General features: G+C 50.4%; 1 protein-coding gene across 2 annotated transcripts in view; it reads left to right on the top strand.

Moving 5' to 3' along the window:
• Positions 1–247: 247 nt before the first annotated feature.
• Vav1 (vav guanine nucleotide exchange factor 1) overlaps positions 248–25,748 on the top strand; it is a 60,345-nt gene continuing 34,844 nt past the window's right edge. For both annotated transcript variants that reach the window (XM_004632804.2, XM_023717086.1), the window contains exon 1: positions 248–485. In XM_004632804.2, the coding sequence (XP_004632861.1) occupies positions 282–485 (204 nt within the window). In that variant the 5' untranslated portion in view covers positions 248–281. The remainder of the gene's footprint in view (positions 486–25,748) is intronic.

Genomic DNA, 25,748 nt, shown 5'->3' on the forward strand with positions numbered 1-25,748 from the left:
TCCCTCTGGTCCCCAGCTCTCGGGTGCCCAGGGCTGTGCCGAGTGGGAAGAGAGAGAGGCCCGGTCCTGCGTGGAGGCCACGGGGCGGGACAGGGCTGCAGGTGCTCCCCCTGCACCCCACAGCTCCTCCTCCTCCACCCCTTTTCTGGGCGACAGTTACAGGCACAGAAGAGGAAGTGGTAGCCTAGTTGTCGCTCCCCGGGCGGGAGGGCGGGTGGGCGGACGAGTGGTGGTGGAGGCTGCCAGGGTGCACAGGCGGGCGGGCCGAACTGTCGGTGGCCATGGAGCTGTGGCGACAGTGTACCCGCTGGCTCATCCAGTGCCGGGTGCTGCCGCCCAGCCACCGCGTGACCTGGGAAGGGGCGCAGGTGTGTGAGCTGGCCCAGGCCCTCCGCGATGGCGTCCTCCTGTGTCAGCTGCTCAACAACCTTCTGCCTCACGCCATCAACCTGCGAGAGGTCAACCTGCGGCCACAGATGTCCCAGGTGAGGTGCCTAGGTCAGAACTTGGGGAACAGGGGGCGGCAGAGCAAGGATTAACACTGTAGAGGAGGTGGCCCGAGAGGGGTGAATCTGCATGGAACCAGGACTGGAGCTGCCCCCTACCCCTGGGGTGGTTTACCACTGTGCGATTCAGGGGTGATAACCCCAAAATAACAGTTCTCTTGGATGAGCCAATAGCTCTCAGTTGACCCTGGTGGAGGTTGAGGACAGGCAGATTAGGATTAACCCTCCCAACTCCCAGGCTGACTATGGGGACAGTCTTGGGGGTCCTGAAGGCACCTGGCAACGCTGTACGCAGCTAACAGGGTGCCTGGGGCTTTGGCCTACTGTGACCCCAGATTCTGGCCAAGAGGGAGGGGCCTCCACCTCCTTCCTCACATGGCCTCCTCCTCCTCTAGCCCGGGCCCCTTCCTTCCCCTACATCTGTCTTCTCCTTGGCTTCCTGCCTGGGCCCGGGGCTGTGGGGTGCCAGTAGGGGCTACGGCTCTGGGCCACTGAGTTTTTGCTCCTCACCCATCCTGGAGGGGATGTTGAGACAAGGCCTGGTTCTCGGCTCCCAGAGTAGGCCTGGGGTTAGGAAGCCTAGAAGGACATTTTCTCTGCTAGGATTCCCATGGCCTTGGTGGCCCAGGTGGTGTTAGGGTTAGCTGAGCATCTTCCCAGTTGGCTTGTTAAACATATTTAAATCTCCATGTGAATGTGGTTGGAGGTGAGGGGAACAGGGGACCCAGACTCTCGGTGCCTTCTCAGCTTCCCTGGGGCTGTGGGGTGGGTGGTGCAGGAGCTGGCACTGTTGTCCCCCAGCCCAGGGGTGTGAAGAGCTACAGCCGGATCTTGGAGGTGAGGGAGACATTGCCTGAGCCTCAGCCTGAGCTCTAATGATATACGGTTTTGTCTTGGGCTCTAGTGACACAGCCCTGCATGGGAGTCTGGGGACACAGCCCTCCCATGGGCGCTCAGAGGGACATGATCTGGGCCTAAATTCTGGGGACACAGCCCTCCCTTGGTGCCCTTCCGACTTCAGGCTGTTCCACTAAAATGAAGACCCAAGGAACCATGGTCGGGGCATGACCTTTTCTCTGGCCTGAGGGCCACGTGTGGCGGGACATGGGGAAGTGACTTCTCAGACAGGAGCCACTGGGGTGTCTGGGAGGCATTCCCAGGCCAAAGCCATCTGTAGAGGCTCTGTCCTCCCTTCCTGGGCCCTCAGTGCCACGGGGATTGCCCACAGGACTCCTAAGAAGGAGAGGGGCCCTGGGTCAGCCCTCTCCAGCCCCGCTGGCCCCTCTGTGACCATCTCGGATTTGCCTACATTTGCCTGACATCGTTTTTGGCTTCCAGGGCACGAGGAAGTAGCTGTGGGAGCTGAGGGGCCCCGGCCCAGGCAGGGAGTCAAGGTGCCCTTGATGTTTTAACAGCAGCTGGCAGAAAGCAGAGGCTGAAGGCTAGGCTGCACCTCCGTGCCTCTCAGCCAAGCTCGCATCCTGAAGGGTGTGCGCACCTTGTGCTCCTCTCTGTACTCCGGCCTCGCTTCCAGTCCCACAAGCAGCTGCGCTGGGAGCCTCAGTCCGGCCTTCAGAGTGCTCATGAACTCCAGGACACACAGCGAGCTGCTTCAGTCCTGTGTGCTCTGGGGGGCCTTGGGGTAGGGGAGGACATCAGCTTTCTGCATGAGGGCAACTTTGTGCTGGGTTGTGAAGAGTAAGGAGAAGTTCTTTCACTGTCAGGCTTCCTGTGCTCTGCTGTGAAGGCCCCGGGCCAGGCAGGGGTATGTCCTGACCCTCCCTGTGGGACAGGGGCCTCCACCTTTCTGAGCCTACTCATTTTGTCTCTCTTTGGAGCTGTATGTTGTGCCTGGCACATAGGACAGATGTGTCTGGGGAGCTAAGAGGTACACATAATAAACAGGAGAAAGAATGCCCATGTGGAATGTGGAGGGACAGAAAGAAAAGAAAGGGGAACAGCATGAACAAAATGACAGCATTTTCCAGTTTCCCTCCTTTCTTCTTTATGGTCCTTCTTTTGCATAGTTGCTTCCAGAGAGGATGGAGCAAATAACATATCCACTCATCCGTCATCCATCCATCCATCCATCCACCCATGCAACCATCCATCCATCCATCCCTCTCCTCCTCCCTCCCTCCCTCCATCCATCCAACCATGAATCCATCCATCCATCCATCCATCCACCCATTCATTCACACACCTAGTGATTATCACATGGGCCAGGCCCTACTCTTTTTTTTTTTTTTTAATTTCTGTATTTAGGGCAGGGTCTACAGGGTCTCACTATGTAGATTTGACTGGTAGTGATTCTCCTGTTTTCATCCCCCCAAGTGCCACCACACCCAGTCTCAATTGCCATCTTAGTGTGCTCTGGGGGCAGGGCTGGCACCGCATGCCGGGGACTGAACTCTGGCCACTGTACTCTGCCTAAGCAGGTGCTTTAGTCACTGAGCTGTCAGGCCAGCCTTTGAGGCCCTATTCTTGGAGCTGGAGACAGTGGAAATCAGACATACACAAGACCCTGCTGTTGTTGAGGAGCCTTGTTTTCTACCCAAGAAAGCCAACAGTGAACAAATAAAGTTGTGTATAAATTGTCAAAATGATGGTGTGTGCTACAGAAAGCAAAGCAGGAAACGAGGCTTACCAGTATGGGGGCAGCATCTTTGAGTAGGGGGCACAGGAGGCTTGACTGATAGGGCGACATTGGAGCAGAAACCTGGATAAACAAAAGGAAGGAAGCCTGCGGGTCTGGGGAAACCGTGCCCCAGACAGGTACACCTGCACACGGGTCCTGAGCTAGGAGTGGGTTCCAACCTCTGCGTGCTCCAGGAAGTGGCTGGCCTGGCACGTGAGGATGGTGGGGTAGTCAGCTTGGAGTGAGTCTCCAAACTTGCTGGTCCCCAAGGTCTAAAGGCCAGAGTGACAGCAAACCTCTGAAATGACAAATGTCCTTCATTCTGCTCTAGGAGTGCGAAATCTGCAGAGGAATAGGATGAGATGTGAAGGCCAAGAGTGTGGGGAGGAAGGAAAGGATTGTGAGAAAGACCCACCTCCTGGTGGGGACTCCTTACACCCGGGGGGAGGCAGGCCTCAAGAGGTAGTAGTGCTGCCAGGCACAGTGGGCCCTGTCTGCAGTCCCAACTCTTTGGGAGGCTGAGTTCGGTAGGTTGCTTGAGCCCAGGAGTTCAGGGCCAGTCTGGGTGCCAGAGATCTTGTCTAAAAATTAAAAAAGAAAAACCCTGTTTGACTAGGTGTACTTCAGTGACGAGTGTTTGCCCAACACGAGGAAGTCCTGGGGTCCATCCCTAGCACATCTCCCACCCTGTGTGGCACTTTAGTGGAGGAAGAGGGCCGAGTGGGACAGGTCAAATAAGGGGCAGACTTCAGGGCAGCAGCTTGGAGGGCCCAGACCTCCAGGTTCAAATCCTAGCGTCACCACCACCTGGCTTTCTTTTCCTGAGCCTCATTTTCCCCCTCTGTGAAAGGTGAACAGGATTGGGACCTGGCTGTGATGTCGCAGGAATGCTTAGCACAGCACCTGGAACCTGCTCGAGCCTCTAGGAAGGATGTGGCAGGGTGAGGGGGGGCTCCGCATGATCCGGTGGGTGGCCGTGCGACCCGGGCTGGTTGTTCTCAACGCGGGAGGGGGTACATCTCCCATCCACTCCCAAGTTTGGGCAAAATTTGGAGATTTCATTCTCAGTTCCTTACATTCCATTTTCTAATTGGTAGTATTGATACTTAGTTATGGGGTACAGGATTCATATTGGATACATGTGTATAACACATAGAGATCCAATCAGGATAACTAACGTTGCCATTTTGTATCACGACTTTGCACTTGGAGCATGTGTGTGTGTGTGTGTGTGTGTGCGTGTGTGTATTTGGTACAGGGTCTCACTACGCAGCTCAGACTCACAATAATCCTCCTGTTTTCAGCCTCCCCAGCGCTGGGATTGTAGGCCTGCGCCACCAGCTTGGTCTCCTTGGCCAGCAGAGCACACCCAGGGGGCAGGGCCTGTGTGGCATGTGGGAATGAACCCCCGTCCCTGCGCTTGCCTAAGAAGGTGCTTAGTCCACTGAGCTATCTCGCCAACTCTGTGTTTGGAGCTTTTGAACTCTGCTCTTCCAGTTCTTTATAAAACATACAACAGGACCTCAAAATGATATCCCCTGACTGTACTGTAGGCACTAGAACTAAATCATCCTCCTCAACTGTGTTTTGATCAGTGTTGTCCAATGTCGCTTGCACCCTACTGCTTACCCATCCTGGTTTCTAGCTATCACTATTTTCTCTACTCCCACACAATCACAATCCCCTCCCCACCCCCCAGTACTGGAGATCGAGCTCTGGGCCTTTGCACTGAGCTCCATTCCCAGCCCTTTTTATTTTTTATTTTAAGATACCATCTTGCTAAGTTGCCCAGGCTGGGATAGAACTTGGGATCCTCCTGCCTCAGCTTCCCGCAATGCTAGGATGGCAGGCGTGTGTCACTATGCCTGGTTGAGATCGACTCTTTTAGTTTCTGCACAGGAGTGTGAGCATGTGGGATTTCTTGGAGACATTTTCTGTTTTTACCACTCACAAGGTCTCTGTGCGTGGGGTGGGCACAGCCAGGAAGGCAGCGTATGCCTCGATGACAGTGCGACACAGCCCCAAATGTCAGCACCATCAGCTCCTCTCCCGGAACTCGCATTCTATGTCTTCATTTACCTGCAGTCCACTGCAGTCTGACACTATTAAATGTAAATTCCAGGGAAAAAAAATAAACTTCTTAATAACAGTATTAAATAACTTTACTACAGCTTGTTCTTACAACTCTATTTTAACATTAACTATTGTCAATCTCTTTCTGTGCCTAATTTAAAAGCTTAAGCTTATGATATATATGAAAAACAAATGAACAAAAAAACTTCAGTGTATATAGGGTTTTTTTTTGGGGGGGGGGACCGGGGATTGAACTCAGGCCCTTGCGCTTGCCAGGGAAGCACTTATTCCACTAAGCCATCTCCCCGGCCCCTATGTTTTGTTGTTGTTGTTTTTTTAATTTATTTACTTATCCATCTATCCATTTATGTGTGTGTGGCCAGCTCAGCCCACCAGTGGGCGGGGCTGGCTGGCATGTGGTGCTGGGGGATCGAACCGCGGTCCCTGAGCTTCGCCAAGCTTGTTCCAAGTAGGAGCTTTAGACCACTGAGCCATCTCACCAGCCCCAGGTTTTTTTTGTTTTGTTTTGTTTTTTGTTTTGTTTTGTTTGTTTTTCTCATCGCTGGGACAAAATACCACACCTGCACATTTAAAGGGGGAAAGGCTGGTTTTGGTTCACGTTGCAAATATTTCAGTCCGTATTCTGCAGGCGTAAACCCTGAAATGGCCTGGTTGAGGGCCTGGTGGGTTGAGGGCCAGGGTGGAGGAGAAAGCTGCACAGGTGTTGGCGTCCAGGAAGCAGAAAGGAAGGGAGGACCTGGGGGGCAGGGAAGCGCCGGCCAGGCCACACCCCCAGCGACCCGCCCCTGACAGGCCCCGCCTCCCAGGGCTTGAGCGCCTCAGCTCGGTTGCCCCCGCGACTCAATCACATTCTAAAAGCCCCACTTATAAGCAAATGGGGACCTCGGGAGGCACTGTTGATCTAACCCACAATGGGAACTTTCTGCAAACTCAGGCATGCCCTGAGTTTTGGGACCAGCGTCCGGTCCAGTAGAACGTTGAAAACACTCGGCTGTTTAGTCGAATGATACAAGCTGAGGGCTTCCATCTACAGCCCCAGGGTTCTGCGGTAGAAGGATTCTAAGTTAAAGCCCCAACTTAGTGCCTTAGTTTGACCCTGTCTAAAAAACTAAGAAGGCTGAGATGAACTCCGTGCCTAGGCCCAGGATTTAAACTTCAGGGCTGCTTCCCCTAGAACCTGCAAAAAATAAAAATGTGTGATTCTACTATTACAATACATAAAGTGGCGAACAGGGAAAAATATAGTTCCCAGAGCTGTTTCTCCGTTGGTAGACATCCTCTTTTACTTTTCTCTGTATTGACTATTCACCCTTCCTGAAGATTTTTCAAATACAGCAAGTAGTAATGAGGTTTCTTTTTTTTTTTTTTTCTTTTTTCTCCCATCAGATTTTATTGGTACATTTTGGATACACATAATGTTCGCATTCATCATAGAGAATTTGTAGTTTCTTATTTGCACATATGTGTTGCGCCATGCGTGATGTTTTTGCTCAACGATAATCTGTCTACAGAGCCTGGCCCTGGAAGATGGTAGTGGCCACGACTCCTGTTGCTTAGTAACGCTGTAGCTGTTGTAACACTGTAGTGTGACACGTTACTCATGTCTTTGTGGTAATGCTGGGGGAAACCAACTGATTTTGCTGCCAGTAACGCGGTGGGCGAGTTCCTCCTTGGTGTGGGCAAAGATCCTGCCTGCGTCCATGCTTAGCATTGCAAATAAAATAAAGTTGCATTCAATTTTAGTGTGGCTGGTGAGGATTCATTACTCCAGCCCTATGTTCGGGTAAAAATGCATAGAGGGCCGGCCAAATAGCTCAGCAGATTAAAGCGCCTCAAGCAGGTGCAGGGGCCGGGGTTTCGATCCCCGTACCCGCAGTGCTGGCCCCGCCCCCGGCGTTCTGAGATGGCAATTGGCCCTGGGCGTGGTAGTGCATGCGCCTGTAATCTCAGCTCCTGGGAGGCTGTAAACAGGTGGATCCCCACGAGTCCGATCTAGTAGTGAGACCCTGAGCACCCTGCAGACCCTTCCCTAAGATACAAAATAATAATAATTAAATAAAAATGCATGAGCGTACAGTTTTGTGCAGTACATAATACCTGGCAAGTGTGACTACGTTAGTGGTTTCTGCATTTGCTGTGCTATACTTGTAATAATTTTCGTCTGAGTTTATTGTTGCAGTATTGAGAATTGAGGCCCCTCAGCCCCTTTGCACTCAGCTACACCCCAGCCCTTTTCTTTTTCTTTTTTTAAGTTTTGAGATAGGGTCTTGCTAAGTCACCCTGTAGCAGATGCTGGGCTCAAACTTGTGATCCTTCTGCTTGGGCTTCCCACGGTTCTGGAATGGCAAGCAAGGGCCATCGCGCCTGGCTACTTTCCACTGTTACTTTAGACTGTACCTCTCCTTCGTACAGAAAGGAAAAGGGTTACTGTAAGGCAACCTGCCATGTGTGACAGCTGCACCCTGCCCATCTCCCATGTGCTCTCTGTTGATTGTATCAGGGGGCCACGCAGAATCTGGGGTCCTGTAAGCAGGTGCTATGATGCCTGTTCAGTGCTGAGACAGCTATTGATCCTGCAGTAAGCCACTTTCCCACCCCTGGGGCCCAATACCTGAGACTCGTGATGGAAAGAATTTGGCCCATAGCTTGGGGAGGATCCTTCCACGGCAGGCTGGCGCCACAGCAGAAGAAACAGCAAGATGGTGTGTGTGGGGGTTGGAGGCAGACATCCTGCCTCACGGAGGCCAGGAAGCAGGCGGAGGAGACAGGAGCCAGGGAGGGAGCTAAGGCCTTCCTTCCGGGCCACTCCCCAGGGGCCTGCCCCTCCTGCGCAGGCTTCACCTCCCACCAGCAAAAGATTAGCTGTGAACTCATGGATGGGCGATTCACTCAATGACACCCTGGTCCAATCACCTTCCACACCCATGAGGCCTTTAAGGGGCTTTTTAGATCTGAACCATAACAGATGCAGCTCTGAGAACACGTTCCCATCTTTAAGTGACACAGGACGGTGCTCCGCTGCTCATTGCTAGAAAAGAGACAGAATTGTGTATCACTCTATGTCCGCTTTTGTCATTTAACCTCGCTCTTGAGACTCTCATCATGTCAATACACAAATCATCCCATTATTTTTTTAAAAAAGGTGTGGGATGAGGAGATAGCTTATTGTCATAAGTGCCTGCCTGGGAAGCGCAAAGTCTTGAGTTCAATCCCTGGTCCCCCCCCCAAAAGATAAGAAGGATAGCTGTAGATATCAAATTTACTTAACCCATTCATACTACACATTGCTCTAAATAAAAAGCCAGAAAACTAGACTTCCAGGGCCAAATCTGGACCTCACTGTAGTTTTGTGAATAAAGTTTTATTGGCACATAGCTACAATCATTCGTGTATGTGTTGTAGACAGCTGTTTTCATGCCTGGGAATCTGAAGATATCCACTGTCTAGACCTTTGCAGAAAAAGATTTACCGATCTTTAGTCTAAATGTTTTCTATATGTCAACTTGTGCAGTCCCCTTAACAGTCAGGTAGAATCGTTATTACCATTTTCCCTTTACCATAGGGGAAACCAGGGCTCAGAGGAAGATGAGGAAGGGATGCACCCCCAGGTGACCCAACGTGGACTGGTAGCATCAGGATGTGAATCTTGGCAGCCTGGCCCAGAATCCTTATTTCTTCTTTTCTTCTTCTTTAGCCTGCTCAGCCCGCTCTGAGGGTGGGGCTGGGCCGCATGTGGTACTGGGGATCGAATTGCGGTCCCCTGCGCCTGCCTAAGCTTGCCTAAGCAGGCACTTTAGCCTACTGAGCCTAACTTGCCGGCCCTCAGAATCCTTATTTCTTAATGACGACTCTGCCTCCTGTCTTCAGAGTGACAAGGATGCCATTGATCTGCTCGTCCCCTCCCCCCAGCACATCTTGGTGGGCACGTGGGTCATGCCAGCCTTTTGCTATAACAATCTACTGCAGTCAATGATTTTTTTGTGTGGTACTAGAGGTGGAACCCAGGGCCTCTGCACTGAGCTACATAGCCCTCAATTTTTAAAAAAACGTTTAAATTTTGGACAGAATTTCACTAAGTAAGTTTCCCAGGTTGGACTCAAACTTGCAGTCCTTCTACCTCGGCCTCCCAGAGTGCACCATGGTGCCAGGCAATTATCTATGATCTTATGTATCTTCAACACTGTGCACACGCACACGCACACTTGCGCATGCACGCCGCATACACAGTAACCATGAGTTGATGGATGTGCTTTAATAATCACAGCACAATGTAGACGCATCTCAAAGTATCATGCTACACATCTTGAATTTTTTTTTTTTTTCCGGTACTGGGGATTGAACTCAGGACCCTGTGCTTGCCAGGCAAGCACTGAATATTTTATTAATCCCACCTCAGTAAAACTAGGGAAAATTCTAGAAGTCATTATTTTGCCAATTCGATGTCATTGAGTCAGGGTTGTGAATTGGTCATTGTCAGGCTACGTAATGTCACAAGTTGTATCACTTTAACGATTACACGTTACTTCTTGCTCCATCATAATTCGGTTTGGGATAACTGGTGGTGGCCCTGTGTTATGGGGTCCCTCCAGGGTGCAGTCTGGCCCTCCTTTAGGGCTTTGGAGTCCTTCGTTCAGCCCGCTGGTATGGAAAGATCGTTGGAGGACCATTTCACAGGCTGAGTACAGAAGCGCCGCTGTCACACACACCAGTGTGTCGCTGGTCAGAAGTTGGGTGTGTGGCCCTACCCAGGGACGAGGGAGACCTGGAGTGGGAAAAGCCTACACCCTGGGTGGATGCTGAGGAATCAGGGCCATAGAATCTCAGAGCCCTTCCTAGCTGGCTCCAGAAATGCTGGTCAGGAGAAGACTATCTTAATCTAGTGGGATGAGAAATGAGTCAAGGCCATGGGAAAAGATTCACCTGAGGGGTCTGGGTGAAAGAGATAGGAGGGAGAGAGCTTTCTTTCTAATGGAAGCAGGAGATGTCATCTCAGTGTCTGCTAGGGCCACCAGGGATGGAAGCCTGGGAGGGTCAATATTCAACACTATGCCTTCCTTTCATTCCATGCTGTCTGTTCAGTGACCTTCTGTGGTGTCCCCATTGCCCTCGGTGGCACAAGACAAAATCCTTACTGTGGCCCACTAAATCCTGTGGATTTGGGCTTTGCTCACCCTTTGGCCCTTGGTTCCTCCTAATCTCCCCCACTTCCTCACTAATTCTATGGCAGCCATATTTGGCCTCTTCTTGTTCTTAGAACCCACCAGGTAGATGTCAGCCATGTGGGGCCTTGACTCATGTTCTCTCTTCATAAAACTCTCCCCTCCAGATATATTCTGATGTTTTATCTCCTTGAGGTTTCCATTAGAGAGATCTTCCATGATTTCCATGTAGAAATTCCTGCCCCTCCCACTCCTCAATTTCTTCCTTGCTGGGTTGTTCTTTTTCCATAGTACTTCCTGTCCTCCGACCCATCATCCATTTATTTTACCCAGTTCATATTATCTGGTTCCTCTGCTAGAAGGTCACGGCAAGGATTTTCATCTGTTTTGTTTACAAGTCTGTCCTCTGATACATAGTAGGTGTCGTAGGTATAGAAAGCACCTGGCCCACAGCAGCTGTTCACTGAAGTATTCAACAAATGAAAGAATGAGTGTATTCACTTCATTTATGGGCCTAACACAGAGGCCAGAAAACTAAGCTGTAGGCCTGTGCTCCTTTGTTTTTATTATTTATTTATTTATTTATTGGTGCTACCGGAGATCAAATACGGGACCTTGCCCTTGGCAGGCAGGCACTTATGCCACTGAGCGGTCTCCCCAGCCCATTATTTATTTATTTTTACTTCTTTGTTTTAAACCAAATGTAACCGATATGTGGCCATACCCATTTGTGGCTTTGTTGTGGATGTCTGCGTTCAGATCACAAAAACAGTTGAGTACTTGACACAAGGACCCTAAGACATGGAAAGCTGGAAAAAATCCTTAAGGTTAATAGTGATTGAGGACAACTTGATTTGGTTTGGGACACATATTGACGTTTCCCACCTTTGTTTTTCTTATTTGCAAGATGGGGATAAAAATGGCTGCTACTACTATGAATGACAATACCACACACTTCATAAATATTTCTTTGTGCCGGGCTCTGAGCTTGGCAGTGGAGAATTTCTTGGTGAACAATAATATAGACCTTCATACTGCTTGTGGTGATAGAGTGGGAAACAGGCAGGGACATGGCATGCCACACTCAGTGATGGCAGGTGGCACCGAGGGAACTGTGGTGGCAGAGAGGATGAAATCTGTAGGAACCATCAAAGTAGGGGTGCCGGTTGAGAGTGGGGAGATACTGGAGAGGTTGCTAAGCCTCCATTTGTCTCCTGGGTCAACACTAAGAGCAACAGGAAGTGTGTAAGACCCAAGAGCACTTTGGGTGATCGGAGATTCGTCTCTAAAGATCTTACCACCCTGATGTCCAGGGACTGTCAATTGTTGAGATCAGGAATGACTTTCTGAGACCTGTGATTTAGAAGGAGCTTGGAAGTTACATTCTTAGGGGTACAGGGAGGTTCAGTTGGAGAATTCTAAGGTGTGAGAACAACCCTTCTGAAGAAGTGTCAGTCAAGAGTCTTAGATCCTGTGGGAGAAAGCCAACTGCGACCAAAAGTATTATTTCCCCCTTTTTTCTTTCTTTTTTGGTGGAACCCAGGATTGAACTCAGATCCTTGCGTTTTCTAGTCAAGCGCATATCCTACTGAGCCATCTCCCCAGCCCTGATACTTCCCCTTTCACACAACTGAAAAGTTCAGGAGAAACACCTTCAGGTCTAGGTCCACCCTGGATCTAGAGGCTCAGACCACAGTCAGCTACCTCCCTTGTCCCTGCTCTTGCCATATCTTAGCTCTGATTTATGTTGGCTGTTTTCTTCCATCCAAATCATCCTTTCCTCTGACTGAGGCAGATGAGGGGAGGGTCAAATTTCTGGCCACTGAAGACAAAACCCAAAATGATTATATTACATTAAACATTACTTTATTTTATCTTATTATTTGTGACTATGGGGCTCAAACCTAGTATCTCAGTACCACTGAGCTAAACCCCAACCTCCAACATGAATTGTTTTGGGGGTCATATGTTCATAGAATACCTAATCTGATTGCTTAGGCCAAGTCACATGTCTGTCCTTGACTCCAATTGCTGGAGCTAGAAGAATATATATCTTGATTGGACAGACCAGTGCCACATGCTCGGTCCTGAACCAATTGGGGCTCCCAAGAGAATACCAAGTTTTGATTGACTAGGCTGTGGTCAAAACCCTCTCTTGAGTTGGGGGCAGAATTGTAGGCTGAGAGTGAGTGAGAATTGGGTTCACAAGGGCAACTGAGGGACAGTGACTGAAAGGGAATAACATACCAAGAAGCACCCAGCTGCCTATGACCATGGTCACATATAGCTAGACTAGATTGTGTGTGTGTGTGTGTGTGTGTGTGTGTGTGTGTGTGGTGTTGGGATTGAACTCAGGACCTTGTGCTTGCCCGGCAGATGCTCAAGCCACTGAGCTATATTCTCAGCCCCTATATAGCTAGATTGCATATACAATTTATTTGTTTAAACTATAGGAAGAAACGTATTATTCTATCATCCTGTTGTGTGTGTATATATTATATATAATATGTAAAGTTAGTTTTTTTCTTTAGGATAGCTTATTATAAGCTGTAACACTTGGCTAGTTTTGTTTGTATATGTTTTAAAGTGTTTTCTTATGAAATCTAAATGACAGCTACAGAAAACTCAAGTAAATTGGGTAAAACTGTTGCTTGATATAGTGTCATGTTTGTTTGTTTGTTTTGTATTTAAGACAGGGTCTACAGGGTCTCACTGTGTAGATCAGACTTGTAGTGATCCTCCTGTTTTTCAGCCTCCCAAATGCTGGGATTACAGTCGTGTAATTATAGTCCCACACCCCATCTCAATGGCCATCTTCAGCATGCCGGGGGGTGGGACCTGCACGGTAGGCCGGGGATCGAACCCCCAGCCCCTGTGTCTGCCTAAGCTGTTTTTGTTTTTTGAGAGAAGGTCTTGCAGTGCATTTCTATCTGGCCCTGAGCTCACTACATATCACAGGTTAGCCTCAAACTCTCAGAGATCCTCCTGCTTCAGCCTCCCAAGTGCTAGGTTTGTCATGTTTGCTGTGATATTTTTCTGACCATGCAGAAAAAAGTAAAAGCCACTAGTCTTTATTTTATTTATTTATTTATTTATTTATTTATTTATTTATTTATTTTGCAGAACGGGGGATTGAACTCAGGCCCTTGTGCTTGCCAGAGAAGCGCTTATTCCACTGAGCCATCTCCCTGGTCCCTCTTCATTTTAATGTAATTCATTTTTGGCAAAATCAAACAGAGCTAAGGGAACCAAAGGACTGTGGAGGTCTCACTTGTGTCCAAGGAACTTGTGGGGTATGTGCTCTGTGTGGTTATATATTTAAGACAAAAATCCAAAAACGAAAGCATCCATATTCTTCCCTGGGTAAGGGAGTTAACTCACCATGCAGAATCTAGTTGATAGTTGATTTTGCTGTTGCCTTTCTCATCTTGTTATCAAATCTTTTCAATACAAGCTTAGTTTTAATGGTAATAAAAACCTTATGGTCATTTTAAAGAGACAGTCAGTGTTTGTGTGAGCACAAACTTCTAAATGTTGGCGGGTGTTTCTAAAACCCAGTCTTTCTGACATCTGGGACAGGGTCAGACTTTGTCTGGGAGAGGCTCTGTGTGTCACATGATGTTGAATATCATCCTTGGCCTCTTCACACCAGAAATACCTTTCCCTTGGAACGTGGCCACGAAATAGCTCCAGACGTTTGCAAAATGTCCCCTGGGCATCGCCCTGGGTCGGAGCCACTTGTAGAGGGCGTGACCTTTTTATCTTGAGAAAAGAGCCCAAAGAATGCTGAATGAGTGCCGGCCAGCAAGGGCAAAGAAGAGACCCGGAGCTTCTTAAGAGTTAAAATATTCATTGACTTTATTATCAGGGACAGGAGCTCTGCAGAGAGCAGCTAAGTTTATGGGAAAGAGCGCAAGAACTGCGGTCCGCTGCCCTGGGGTCATCGCCTTGTGTGGGAGAGGCCGGCGCTCTCATTCCACCGGCCGCTGCAGCGGAACGAAGGCTCACAACAACGGCCCTTTGTCCTCCCCCGCTCCTGGGCCGGAATTCTGAAATCAAGGTGGCTGGGAGGCTCCAGGAACCACCCTTCAGCGCCCCTTCCGCCCTCTGGCGGCTCCAAGAGTCCTCGGCGGGAGGCTCTGTCTTCACGAGGCGGTCCCCTCTGTCTCTGTGCGCTGTGTGACCCTTGCCATCGGATTTCAGGCCCGATGCAATAATCCAGGATGATCTCCTCAGCCCAGGAGCCCGAACTGATTTACATCTTGCAGTATCCTTTGTGTCAAATAATTGGACATTCCTAAATTCTAACGATTGAGTGCAGACACCCCCCCCCCCCATTGAAACTAGCACCTTCACACTGAGCTACATCCACATCCCCTTTGTTTTCTATTTTGAGACAGGCTCTTGCTTAGTTTCACAGGCTGAGCTTGAACTTGGGATCCTCCTGCCTCAGCCCCCTAGAATGCTGGGATAACAGGTGTGTGCCATTAGGTCTGGCTGGATCTCTCTCTGTCTCTCTCTGTCTCTCTCTCTCTCCCTCTTTAGGTGGGGAGGCATCTTTTAACCCACTCTAGACAGAGTAAACAAGCAGACAGGCAAATCCACAAAGCCCCAGCACACTGGAATCTCTATTGTGGATAAAAGAAATCACAAGGGCAAAGAACAGAGGGCGGGCATCCTTTCTGGAGTACGATCAAGGAAATCTGAGAGCCTGGTTTTCTTTCAGTCCTTTTCTTTTTCTCTTTCTTTCTTTTTTTCTTTCTTTTTTTTTTTTTTTTTTTTGTCTTTTTGGACAGGGTCTCACTGTGCAGCTCAGGCTGGCTTTGAGCTCACTTTGTAGCCCAGGCTGGTCTCAAACTTGCAATAATCCTCCTGCCTCAGCCTCCCGAATGCTGGGATTCCTCCCAGGCAAGCCCCACCACACCTGGCCAATTGTATTTCTTAAGCAATTGAAGTTTGTTCAGAAGGTCTTTGGCTATGCCTGGGTCTTCAAGAGTTTTACCCAATATGTCTCCCAGCAGATTAAGTGATTTTGATCTCTGATTCATTATGGCTTCAGTTTAGTAGGTGATGAGAGATACGGATCTAGCTAGCTTCTGCCTCTGGCATGAGTGTGGCCGGCTTTCCCAGCACCATTTATCAAAGAGGCTGTCTTTGCCCCAGTGTATGTTGATGGCCCCCTTGCTAAAAATCACCTGGCTGAATATGCCTCGGGTTGTTTCTTCTACTGATCCACCTGGGTTCAGCCTCCCAAGATCTGGGATTACAGGTGCCGGCACGGCACACCGGGGCTCAGACCCTGGCTACTGCGTCTGCCCAAGCAGGCGCTTTAATCCATTGAGCTATTTGGCCGGCCCTGTTTCTGCATCTTCTATTTCATTGATCCACCGGTCTGTTTTTGTGCCAGTACCAGGCTGGGATTTTTGTTTGTTTGTTTGTTTTGTTTTCTTCTTTATCACTATAGCTTGTAATTTACCTTCAAATCTAGGACTGTTATGCACCCTGCCTGGCTCCTGTTGCCTTCAAGGGCATAATGTTAAGTGGAATAAATCAAGAGGCACAAGCTTAAATATCACATACCTTCTCTTAAATGAGAAAACCGAAATATAAATCGAGAGCAAGATGAACGAGAGATGATGGAGAACAGAGAGCTCGCTCTACGGCAGAAGGGAGGACAGCCAAGAGGTGGGGGAGGGGAGCGAGGGGACAGGAAGGAGGTGGAAGAAGATTTAAGGCGCATGATGTCCGCGTATCACCTCCCCCCTCCCCCATAGTGAACATCATTTCTGTGTACTGCGAACCTGGACTAAAGGATTCAGGATGCGGCTCAGGTTGCAGCTTGGGGACTTGCAGGAATGAGGGTGTCACTGGCTACAGCGGGAGGAGCCCCTGGGAGCAGCGAGTCTTGGGCGTTTCTGACTGGGCTGGGTCAAGCTGGAGGCTGAAGGCAGCGCCACACGGTGCGTTTCTGGCCGTCCTCTGTTGAGAGACTGGCGCGCCAGGGCACTTAATGAGTCGAGGGCAGGCCTGCTGCTAAACACACTCCAGTGCGCAGAACAGGGCCCGAGCGGGCTCCGGAACGCTGAGGCTGAGAGAGAGACTCATTGTAAGGGCGCAGACTGCAGTTGCTGGGAGCCTTGGGGGCAATTCCAGCTGCGCGATTTGAGGCAGCTATACTGAAGCATCTCCATCTGTTTAGTGGGGATAAGCGTGGTCCCTCCCTGATAGGGTTGTCCTGAGGATCGAACCTGAGGTCCGAGTCGTCCCCGTGCGGCAGTGGCTGAGGTCATTTAGGAGAGAGAAGGAAGAGCAGGAGGCTGGAGGTGGACCCCATGGGGCAGTAGCAGAGAGAGGCTGGGAGCAGGAAGAGGAGACTGCGGAGAAGCCAGAAGAAGAGAATCTGGGAGAGGGGAGACAGCCCAGAGGGGCGCAGCACCGAGAAGTTAAGATGAGGAAGTGCGTTAACATCAGTGCCTCAGCGCTTTGAAAAGGACGGTTTTAGTGAAGCAGGGAAGGGGAGCCCGCTACACTGCTTTTTTTTTTTTTTTTTTTTTTTTTTTTAATCCTTAGCAGTCATTTCAAAACTTCCCCGACTGTTACCCACTGCCAAAGCTGCTTCCTTGTCCTGGCGTTTTGTTCCAACAGCAGCCCACTTCTCCGTACCAGTTTTCAGTCTCAGTCCATTTTCTGTTGCTGTAACAGGATTCCCGAGGCTGGGTCGTCTAGAAAGGAAAGAGGTTTAGCCGGAAGTCTAAGGCAGCGGCACGCGGGAGGGAGGCAAGTGGAAAGCAGAGTAGAGGCCAGAGCTCCAGACAGACAGCTCACTCCTGTGAGAAAGAACTGCGCTCCTTCATTCAGCCTCCTGGCCCCTGCCCCGGCTGCCTGGCACAGCGCCACAGTGAGGAGTCAGCTCAGCACCAGCTCCAGAGGGAGCGGGCCAGGATTCTCCTGTTTCCAGCCTCCCAAGCGGTGGGATTACAGGTGTGCACCACCCTGCCCAGTCTCATTGGCCATGTTAGCGCACCCCGTGGTGGCACGCTGGGGACCTGAACCCCAGCCGCTGTGCTCTGCCTAAGCAGGCACTTTAATCTGCTGAGCTATCTGGCCGGCTCTTACTATCTCTATCTTTTTTTCTATGTCTTTTATTGACCACTTAATATGTGCTTTTTTTGAACCAAGAATTGAACTCAGGACCTTATGTTTACCAGGCAGGCCCTGTACCACTGAGCTACACCCCCGGCCTTTTATTCTTTTCTTTTCTTTCTTTCTTTCTTTCTTTCTTTCTTTCTTTCTTTCTTTCTTTCTTTTTTTTTTTTTTTTTTTTTTTTTTTTTTTTTAAGATAAGATCTCACTATGTAGCCCAGGCTGGCCTCAAACTCACAAGGATTTTTCTGCCTCAGGCTTTCAAGTGTTGGGATTACAGGCACATGCCACCATGCCTGGGATGTGTCCTGCTACTGAGCACTTACTGTATGCAGCTGTTGTTTCCAGTATTTTACACTTATTACTGCTTTCGATTTTCACAGTACACCTGTGGTGTAGGTAAGGGTCTATTAGCTTATTTGTTGTGCAAGACAGACCACCCCCAGCTCGGTGGTGACGTCACACACCCGGTTCCTAATGCTCAGATCCTGGGACTCGGGAACTCGGGAACCACAGTAGTAATGGCTTGTCGGCTCCCGCTCCGTGACCAGCAGCCTTGATTCCGGGAGTCTAGAGCTAGCTGGAGGATTTTACCTTTTCTTTGGTACTGAGGACCCACCAGGGGCCCTAGGCAGGCGCCATCTCTGAGCTCCGCTTCTAGGCTTAGGGCAGACTTTTAGAGACCCGTTTAAACAGCAGAAGCTCTCCGACTCCTGGATGGAGGCTGGGAGGCCCGAGAGCACGGGCCGCCCCTGGAGAGGGACCTGCTGCGTGCACTGCAGCATCGAGCTTGGGTTCTCAACGCCGGGACTGAGGCGTGGCCTCTCCTCGCCGGCAGCTGGAGGCCCAGGGGCGGGCAGGGCTGACCTGCTATTACACATGCCCTGAGGGCGCTGGGAAGAGGGCTTCCAGGGGCATCCCGCTGGATCTGTGCTTTGGCTGAGGGACTTTGGGAGCTACGCGGGCTGGTGGCAACGTGCTAGGGAAGACAGCCCCTCGCTTCACTGTGACTTCACAGCTCTGAGTTTAGCAGGTCACACCCTTGGGTGGCTCCCACGGCGCCTCGCTCACTCTGCTCCAGGCACCCCCCCTCCCCGCCTGTTTGGCCTTCTGGCAGCAGGTGGGCAGCCCTGCCCCTGGACCTTTGCACAAGCTGCTTACTGTCCACTCCTCTAGACATCCCTCCAGACATCGGCCCAGATCTCTCTCACCAGCTTTGGACCTTTAACTCCAACGTTTCTTTCTTTTCTCTTTCTCTTCTGTTCTCTTTTCTTTCCCCCCCTCCCACACCCTCTTCCCTGCCCCCTCTCCTCCCTCTTCCTCCTGACCCACTCTTTTCTGGGCTTCACACTGACCTACATCTCCAGGCTCTTTTTTTTTTTTTATGTTTTAATGGTGAGACAGGGTCTCTTAAGTTGTTCATCTGGGCTCACACCTGTGGTCTTCCTCCCTCAGCCTCCCCGAGCACTGAGATGACGGGTGTGCCCCACCTTGCCTGGCTTTCTGTGATTCTCTCTGACGTATGCTGGTTGAGTCCTTAGATGTAGAACCTGTGGCTATGGAGGCTGACGGCACGTATATCAATATATTTTGTTTGTTTCCTTCCGCTAGCAGAACACCGCCCTCATAAGGGCGGGAATGCATTTCTCCTGCATCCTGGGAACCTAGGCCAGTACCTGGCACCCAGCGGCTGCTCAGTAAACATCTTCTAACTGAGGAGGGTTGGGTGGTCAGGGCCACCTCCCGTGGTATTTCCCTCATCTGGAACATGCTTCTCCCTCTGTGCTCTAAGTAGGACTGATTTGAATAGAAATATAAATTTGCCTGTCACTTCATGTGCTTTATAAACAGCAAGAACACAAGTGGGGCCACAGAATGTCTTTTGCATAGTTGGCCAAGTGGTTCACAGCAGTTCCTCCTTTTCCACCCGCTGCAGCCCCGCTTTGTCGTGGCTTCAAGGCTGAGACACAGACACAGCAGGGCAGCCTATCTCCTGTCTTTCCTTGAAAAATGAAATGCTACACCTATCTCTTAGTGTCTGTGGGAGATGGATTCCGGGACCCCAGGGATACCAATACCTGTGGACACTCAGGACCTGTAAATGCAATCATGTGGTGTTTGCAGGTAATTCTGCAACCCTCCTGTGGAGCTGAAATAATCTGCAGGTGATTTACAATTCTGAATACTGTGCTGATGCTGTGTGAAAAGTTGTATCGGTCAGGCAATGAGGACAAGGGGGGGAAAGGCTGTCTGCGAGAGGGCAGGTGAGATAGCTCAGCAGACTAAGCACCTGCTTGGGCAAGAGCAGGGTCCAGGGTCGATCCCTACTACCGCATGCCATACCACCCCTGCCCCTGGGTGCACTGAGTGGTAGCCCATACCTGCAATCCCAGCATTGGGGAGGCTGAAAACGGGAGGATCACTACAAGTCTGAGCTGCGTAGTGAGACCCTGCACAACATATATTTAAAAAAAAAAGTTGTTGGTAAATAATATAGACCCACTTCTTTCATTCAACTTTTATTTTTTATTAGTGCATGTTTGTAGTACAAAACTACTACCTTTCTTGTAAGGAGTTGGAGCATATTCATTTAAGTTTTCTTTTTTTGAGACAGGGTCTCACTATGCAGTTTAGGCTGGCCTTGAAGTGGCAATAATTCTCTTGTCTCAGCCTCCCAAGCACTGATATTACAGGCATACATCACCACACCTACACTTAACTCTTTTTATGTCCCTTTCATCCTTGTCTCTATATCTTTTTTTATCTTTTATTTTTATGTATTTGATACAGGGTCTCACTATGCAGCTTGGACATGTGGTGATTCTCCTGTTTTTGGCCTCCCTGCGCTGGGATTACAGACATGCACCACCATGCCCAGTCTCAGTGGCCAGCTCAGCATGCCTGGGGGGCAAGGCCAGTGCAGCATACAGTGCCAGGGATCAAACCCCAATCCCTGTTCCTGCCTAAGCAGGAGCTTAGGCCACTGAGCTATCTCGCTGGCCCCCCATTTCTACATCTTTTGGTCTCCTTCCCCTTTGAAAAAGTTCTATAGTATCCCCTCCACCACTTCCTATCATTTTGAAGGAAGTAGCCTGAGGCCAGATAGTTTGGTTGAGCCCTCTGACTCCGAACCCGTGGTTCTAGAGGCCATCTAGTTCACAATAAATAAAGCATTTGAAAATAATTATATATATATATATATATATATATATATATATATATATTTGTATATTAGGGAAGAATCTACAGGGCGTTCAGGGTCTCACTACTAGATTGGACTCATAGTGATCCACCTGTTTAGAGCTTCCCAAGTGCTGGGATTACAGGTGCCTGCCACTACGTCCAGTCTCAGTTGCCATCTCAGCACGTCCTGGGGACAGGGCTGGCACAGCAGGCCTGGGGATTGAACCCCTGGCCCCTGCACCTCCTTGTAGGCGCTTTAATCCCCTGAGCTATTTGGCTGGCCCTTTGCTTTGATATCTTTTGATCTGTGTGTACACCTGTGAGGTGTACACAACCCCATTCCATATTCCATCCCAGGGCTCCCGGGTCTCCCTGACCCTCCTCACCTGTGCTTGCAGATCTGCTTTCATGGACTATGGATTGGTTTGCATTTCTTGGAGTTTTATACACATGCAATTGGACAGCACATGTCTGTCATGTCTGCCTCTCCCAGCCCCATCATCCTGGCTACCAGGTGCTTCCCCATTGTTGTAGGAATCAGCACTTAGTTCACTGCTAGTGCTGAGTAGTGATCGATGGCACAGCTGGATGGGCCAAGCCTCCCTAGCCGCAAATCTGAAGCCTTCCGAGAGCCAACACAACTCTGTCACTGGCGGCTCAGTGAACACAACCTTCTTTCATGCACACAATCATTAAAAATATCAACTGCGATATTTGATGGTGCATGCCTGTCACTCCAGGACTAAGGGAGCCTGAGGTAGGAGAGCCACAGGTTGGAATCCCTCCCTGGCAACTTCATGAGACTCAGTCTCAAAATAAAAAATAAAAGAGCTGGAGCTGTAGTTCAGTGGTAGAGCAACTCTAGGTTCCATCCTCTAAACCACAGAGACAAAGAAAGACTTTTATACAATTTCCTTCAGGCTGTGTGTATAAGGTTTACTATATTCAACAAAAAAATAGGAGGGCTGGCCAGACAGCTCAGTGGATTAAAGCGCCTGCTTAGGCAGAGAAGAGCGGCCTCGGTTTGATCCCCCAGCGTGCTTTGCACTCCCTGGGTGCACTGAGACAGGCAGTTGAGACTGGGTGTGGTGGTGTGCGCCGGTAAGGCCAGCTCTTTGGGAGACTGAAAACAGGAGAATCACTATGAGTCTGATCTACCTAGCAAGACTCTGTAGACCCTGTACTAAATACATTTTTAAAAAAATGGGGCTGGGGAGATAGCTTGGTGCTCTAAGCACCTGCCTGGCAAACGCGATGACCCGGGTTGGATCGCTGGTACCTCATGCTGTGCCAGCTCTGGAGTGTGCTGTACCAACCACTGAAACTGGGCGAGGTGGCACATGCCTGTAATCCCAGGGCCGGGGGAGGGGGTGCTGAGACAGGAGGATCACTACGAGCCCGAGCTGTGTAGCGAGGCCCTATACCAAGTAAGTAAATAAATTTTAAAAAATATATTTATGCTCAACAAAAATGGATTTTGTGCGTAGATTTCTGTCCCGCCTGCAAGGTGTCGCATTATGGATGTGCACACAGTCATAGTCTGAAAAGAATCTGAAGTACTGTGGCTTCTAAGTACTTTGGATAAGGGATCCTTGGCCTGCGCCGCCATGCATTTCTCCGTTCTTCCGGGGATGGGCGTGTGGGTTATTCCACATCTACTGCAAGTAAAGCCACTGTGAGCATCTGTGTACGAGTGTGCACATGGACACGTCCTTTTATTTCTCTCAAGGCCTCAGCCAGGAGCGGAATAGTCTGTAAGGTAGGTGCCTGTTTCACCTTATGAGAAATGGGCAAAGTGTTCCAGAGTAGGCCGCTGCTACACCCTGTGCATTGGGCTGCCTGGAACTCTCCTTGTACTCTCTCTGTACCTCTTTGTCCTGGAGTCGATGCTGCCTTTGCACTACCCGGCCCCCCGGCCCCCCCGGACCTTCCCAGATGCCTCCCTGTGTGACCACAACGTGTCAGACACTCTGTGCTTCCTGGCACACTGATCACCACCGCTGTTACTGACCCGTTATTCGTGTTCCGCTCTGCTCAGGCTCAGGGCCCCTGCCAGGACAGGGCTGTGTTTGCCTCGGCCACCACCGAGTCCTGGCTCTCGAGTGCCGGATTGATGCATGACCACACCTGGAGAGTCAGGCTTTGAACGAAATGCTAGAGTAGAGATTCGGTTGATAAAAAGGAACACGATGGTAAAATGTCTAGCCCAGGGTCCCCGAGCCTGCAGAGCCAGGCTGGGAGTCGTCTCCGGTTGGCATCAAGGTGTGGGGCATGTGCTGCGCAGCGGGGAGCAGGGTGGCTGGCAGCAGGCTGGGGGGGGGCAGGATGAGGAGCGGAGGGTCTGTGTGGCCTCCTCAGTGTCTTGGGATGGATGCACAGCATGCCCACCGCCTCTGGGCAGCATGTGGCTCCTCGGGGAGCCTAGGCAGGCAAGATGCAGGCCCCGCTCCTCCCTTTACTATCTCCCCAGACAAGCCCTGGTAGCAGGCATTTCCTGTTTCCGGCCCTGTCCCTGGGGCTGGGTGTGGGTGGGGAGCTGCCGGGCAACATGCATGCTCTGGGTCCCGCGCTCCTAGCCCCCGGCGGGGCCTCATCTCCGCTGGCTGCGGCCCTGAATAAGGGTGGCGACTAGCTGCCTGCCCAACTCTCCAACGGGGTTGTGCCAATGGGGATGCTGTTGCAAGAGGGGCAAAACAAGCCTCCGGCTGGACCACAGTGCCAACCTGCCAATTTGCATATGGGCATGATGCCACCTCTGCCTCGTGGTTCTTTCTGAGGTCCTGGAGGAAGCGGGAGCGGAGCTGAGAGAGTTGCACCCTAAGCAGAGGAAGTGAAGAGTCAGTCTCACATGCTCCTACTTTGGAGGGGCTCCTGCCTTTCACCACCTTCTCACACACCTCAGGCGGCCGGGAAGTCCTTCTGGTGGTCTAACCGCAGTCACGGCTGCTGTCTGAGGGAGCCCCTTTCCCAGCCCAGAGGGGTAATGAATCACCGCCCCACTCTCCCCACTCTGTGGTGTCACATGACTGCAGGGAAGTGGGCTCAAGGCTCAGCTGGTGGCCCTGAGGTCAGGAGGGGGTTTCCTCCCTTGGGCCAAACAGAGCCATCTGCTGCCTTGGCTCTGGTGACCTATGCCCTGGGCTATGCTTGCCCACTGTGCACAAAGGCTGCTGGGAGGGGCTGCTGGCCTGTCACCCAGGAAGCGCTTTGTGTGGTCCGAAGAGGCGGCGTGGCGCAATGGTTAGGGGCAAGGCCTCGCGCTGCGTTTTGGCTCCGTTTCCACATGTGTGGCCCAGGTAGGTGGTGTCCTCATTATGAGCCTCACTTATCCCATCTTTCCAATAGGAGTTCATTCCTTCAACCATTTTTATTGAGCATCTGCTACGATCTAGGCGTGGTAGCAACGATGGGGGCCACGGCGGTGAGCAGAACACGCAGAGAATCTAGTTTTCATGGAGCTGATACTCGTGTGTGTGTGTGTGTGTGTGTGTGTGTGTGTGTGTGTAGTTGACGCCAAAGACAACCTTGGGAGGGAGGGAGGGAGGGAGGGAGGGAGGGAAGGAAGGAAGGAAGGAAGGAAGGAAGGAAGGAAGGAAGGAAGGAAAGACACGAACAGGAAACATTCCATGCATGTGCACATGGGGACACACATGTACAGTTGAAAAATGAAGACATGAGGTAAAGTGGCACACGCCTGTCACCCCACCACTTTGGGAGGCTGAGGCAGAGGGATAGCAAGTTCAAGCTCAGCCTGGGCAACAGCCTGATTTAGCAAGACCCTGTCACTCACACACACACACACACACACACACACACACACACGAGAGAGAGAGAGAGAGAGAGAGAGAGAGAGAGAGAGAGAGAAAACAGAAAGGGCAGAGGATGGAGTGCAGTGGGAAATCCTGGGTTCCATCTCCTCTCCCCCTTCTCTTCCATTAAAAACAAAGTATGATCAGAGCAGTGGACCTACCAACCTCTGAACAGGAGCAAGCAGGACGGGAAGGAAGGGAGACTGGGCGTGGGTGTGCACGTCTGTAATCCCGGTGCTTGGGAGGCTGAAAATAGGAGGATCAGTATGAGTCCATCTGTGTGGTGAGACCCTGTAGACCCTGGGCTAAATTACAGTAAAAAAAAAAAAAAAAAAAGACAGAAAGGAAAGGAATGCAACAATGGAACTCTGAACGGGAATTTGAGGAAGAACAATAATGGTTAGTTAGCAAGGAAGACACATCGAACCCAAGGAAATTTTATACACGCAAAGGTGACAGCAGCCTGAGGTGGTGTCACCGGAACTCAGAAGCCACCTAGAGATGCTTAAGGAGGTGAAGGATGGAAACAGTGGTGCAGCCACCTAGTGGGACATTATTTAGTGTTAAGAAGAAACGGACTCCCATGAAGAGACACACAGAACAAGTTCATGCATGCAACTAAGTTTTTTGTTTTTTTTTTTTTAAAAAGCCAACCTGAAAAGGCAACCTATTGTGGGGCTCCAGTGTAAGGCATTCTGCAAAAAACAAAATTATGAAAAAAATTTAAAAAGACAAAATTATGGAGATGGAGAGAAGATTGGTGGTGGCCGGGGTCGTGGACAGGGAGGGATGACTAAGTGGAGCACTCCAATCTCTTTTGTTGTTGTAGCGGTGCTGGGGCTTGGACCTCTGAGCTACATCTCCAGCCCTGAATGTTAATTTTGAGACAGGGTCATATTAAGTGGCCCAGGCTGGTCTTGAACTTGTGATCCTCCCGCCTCAGCCTCCCAGAATACTGGGATGACAGGTGTGCTCCACCATGCCTGGTTACCATAGAGTGAATTTTTGTGTAGAGTTTTTTTTTTTTTTTTTTTTCTTTTTTGGTGTATTTGGTTGTTGCAGAATCTCACTATGCAACTCGGACTCATAGTGATCCTCCTGTGTTCAGCCTCACCAGTGCTGGGATTACAGGCATGCACCATTATGCCCGGGCTCTGTGGCCAGCTCAACCTGCCCTGGGGGCAGGGCTGGAGAGACATGTGGTGCCAGGGATCCA

Source organism: Octodon degus, unplaced genomic scaffold (genome assembly GCF_000260255.1).
Source record: "Octodon degus isolate 3935 unplaced genomic scaffold, OctDeg1.0 scaffold00050, whole genome shotgun sequence".
NCBI lineage: Eukaryota > Metazoa > Chordata > Mammalia > Rodentia > Octodontidae > Octodon > Octodon degus.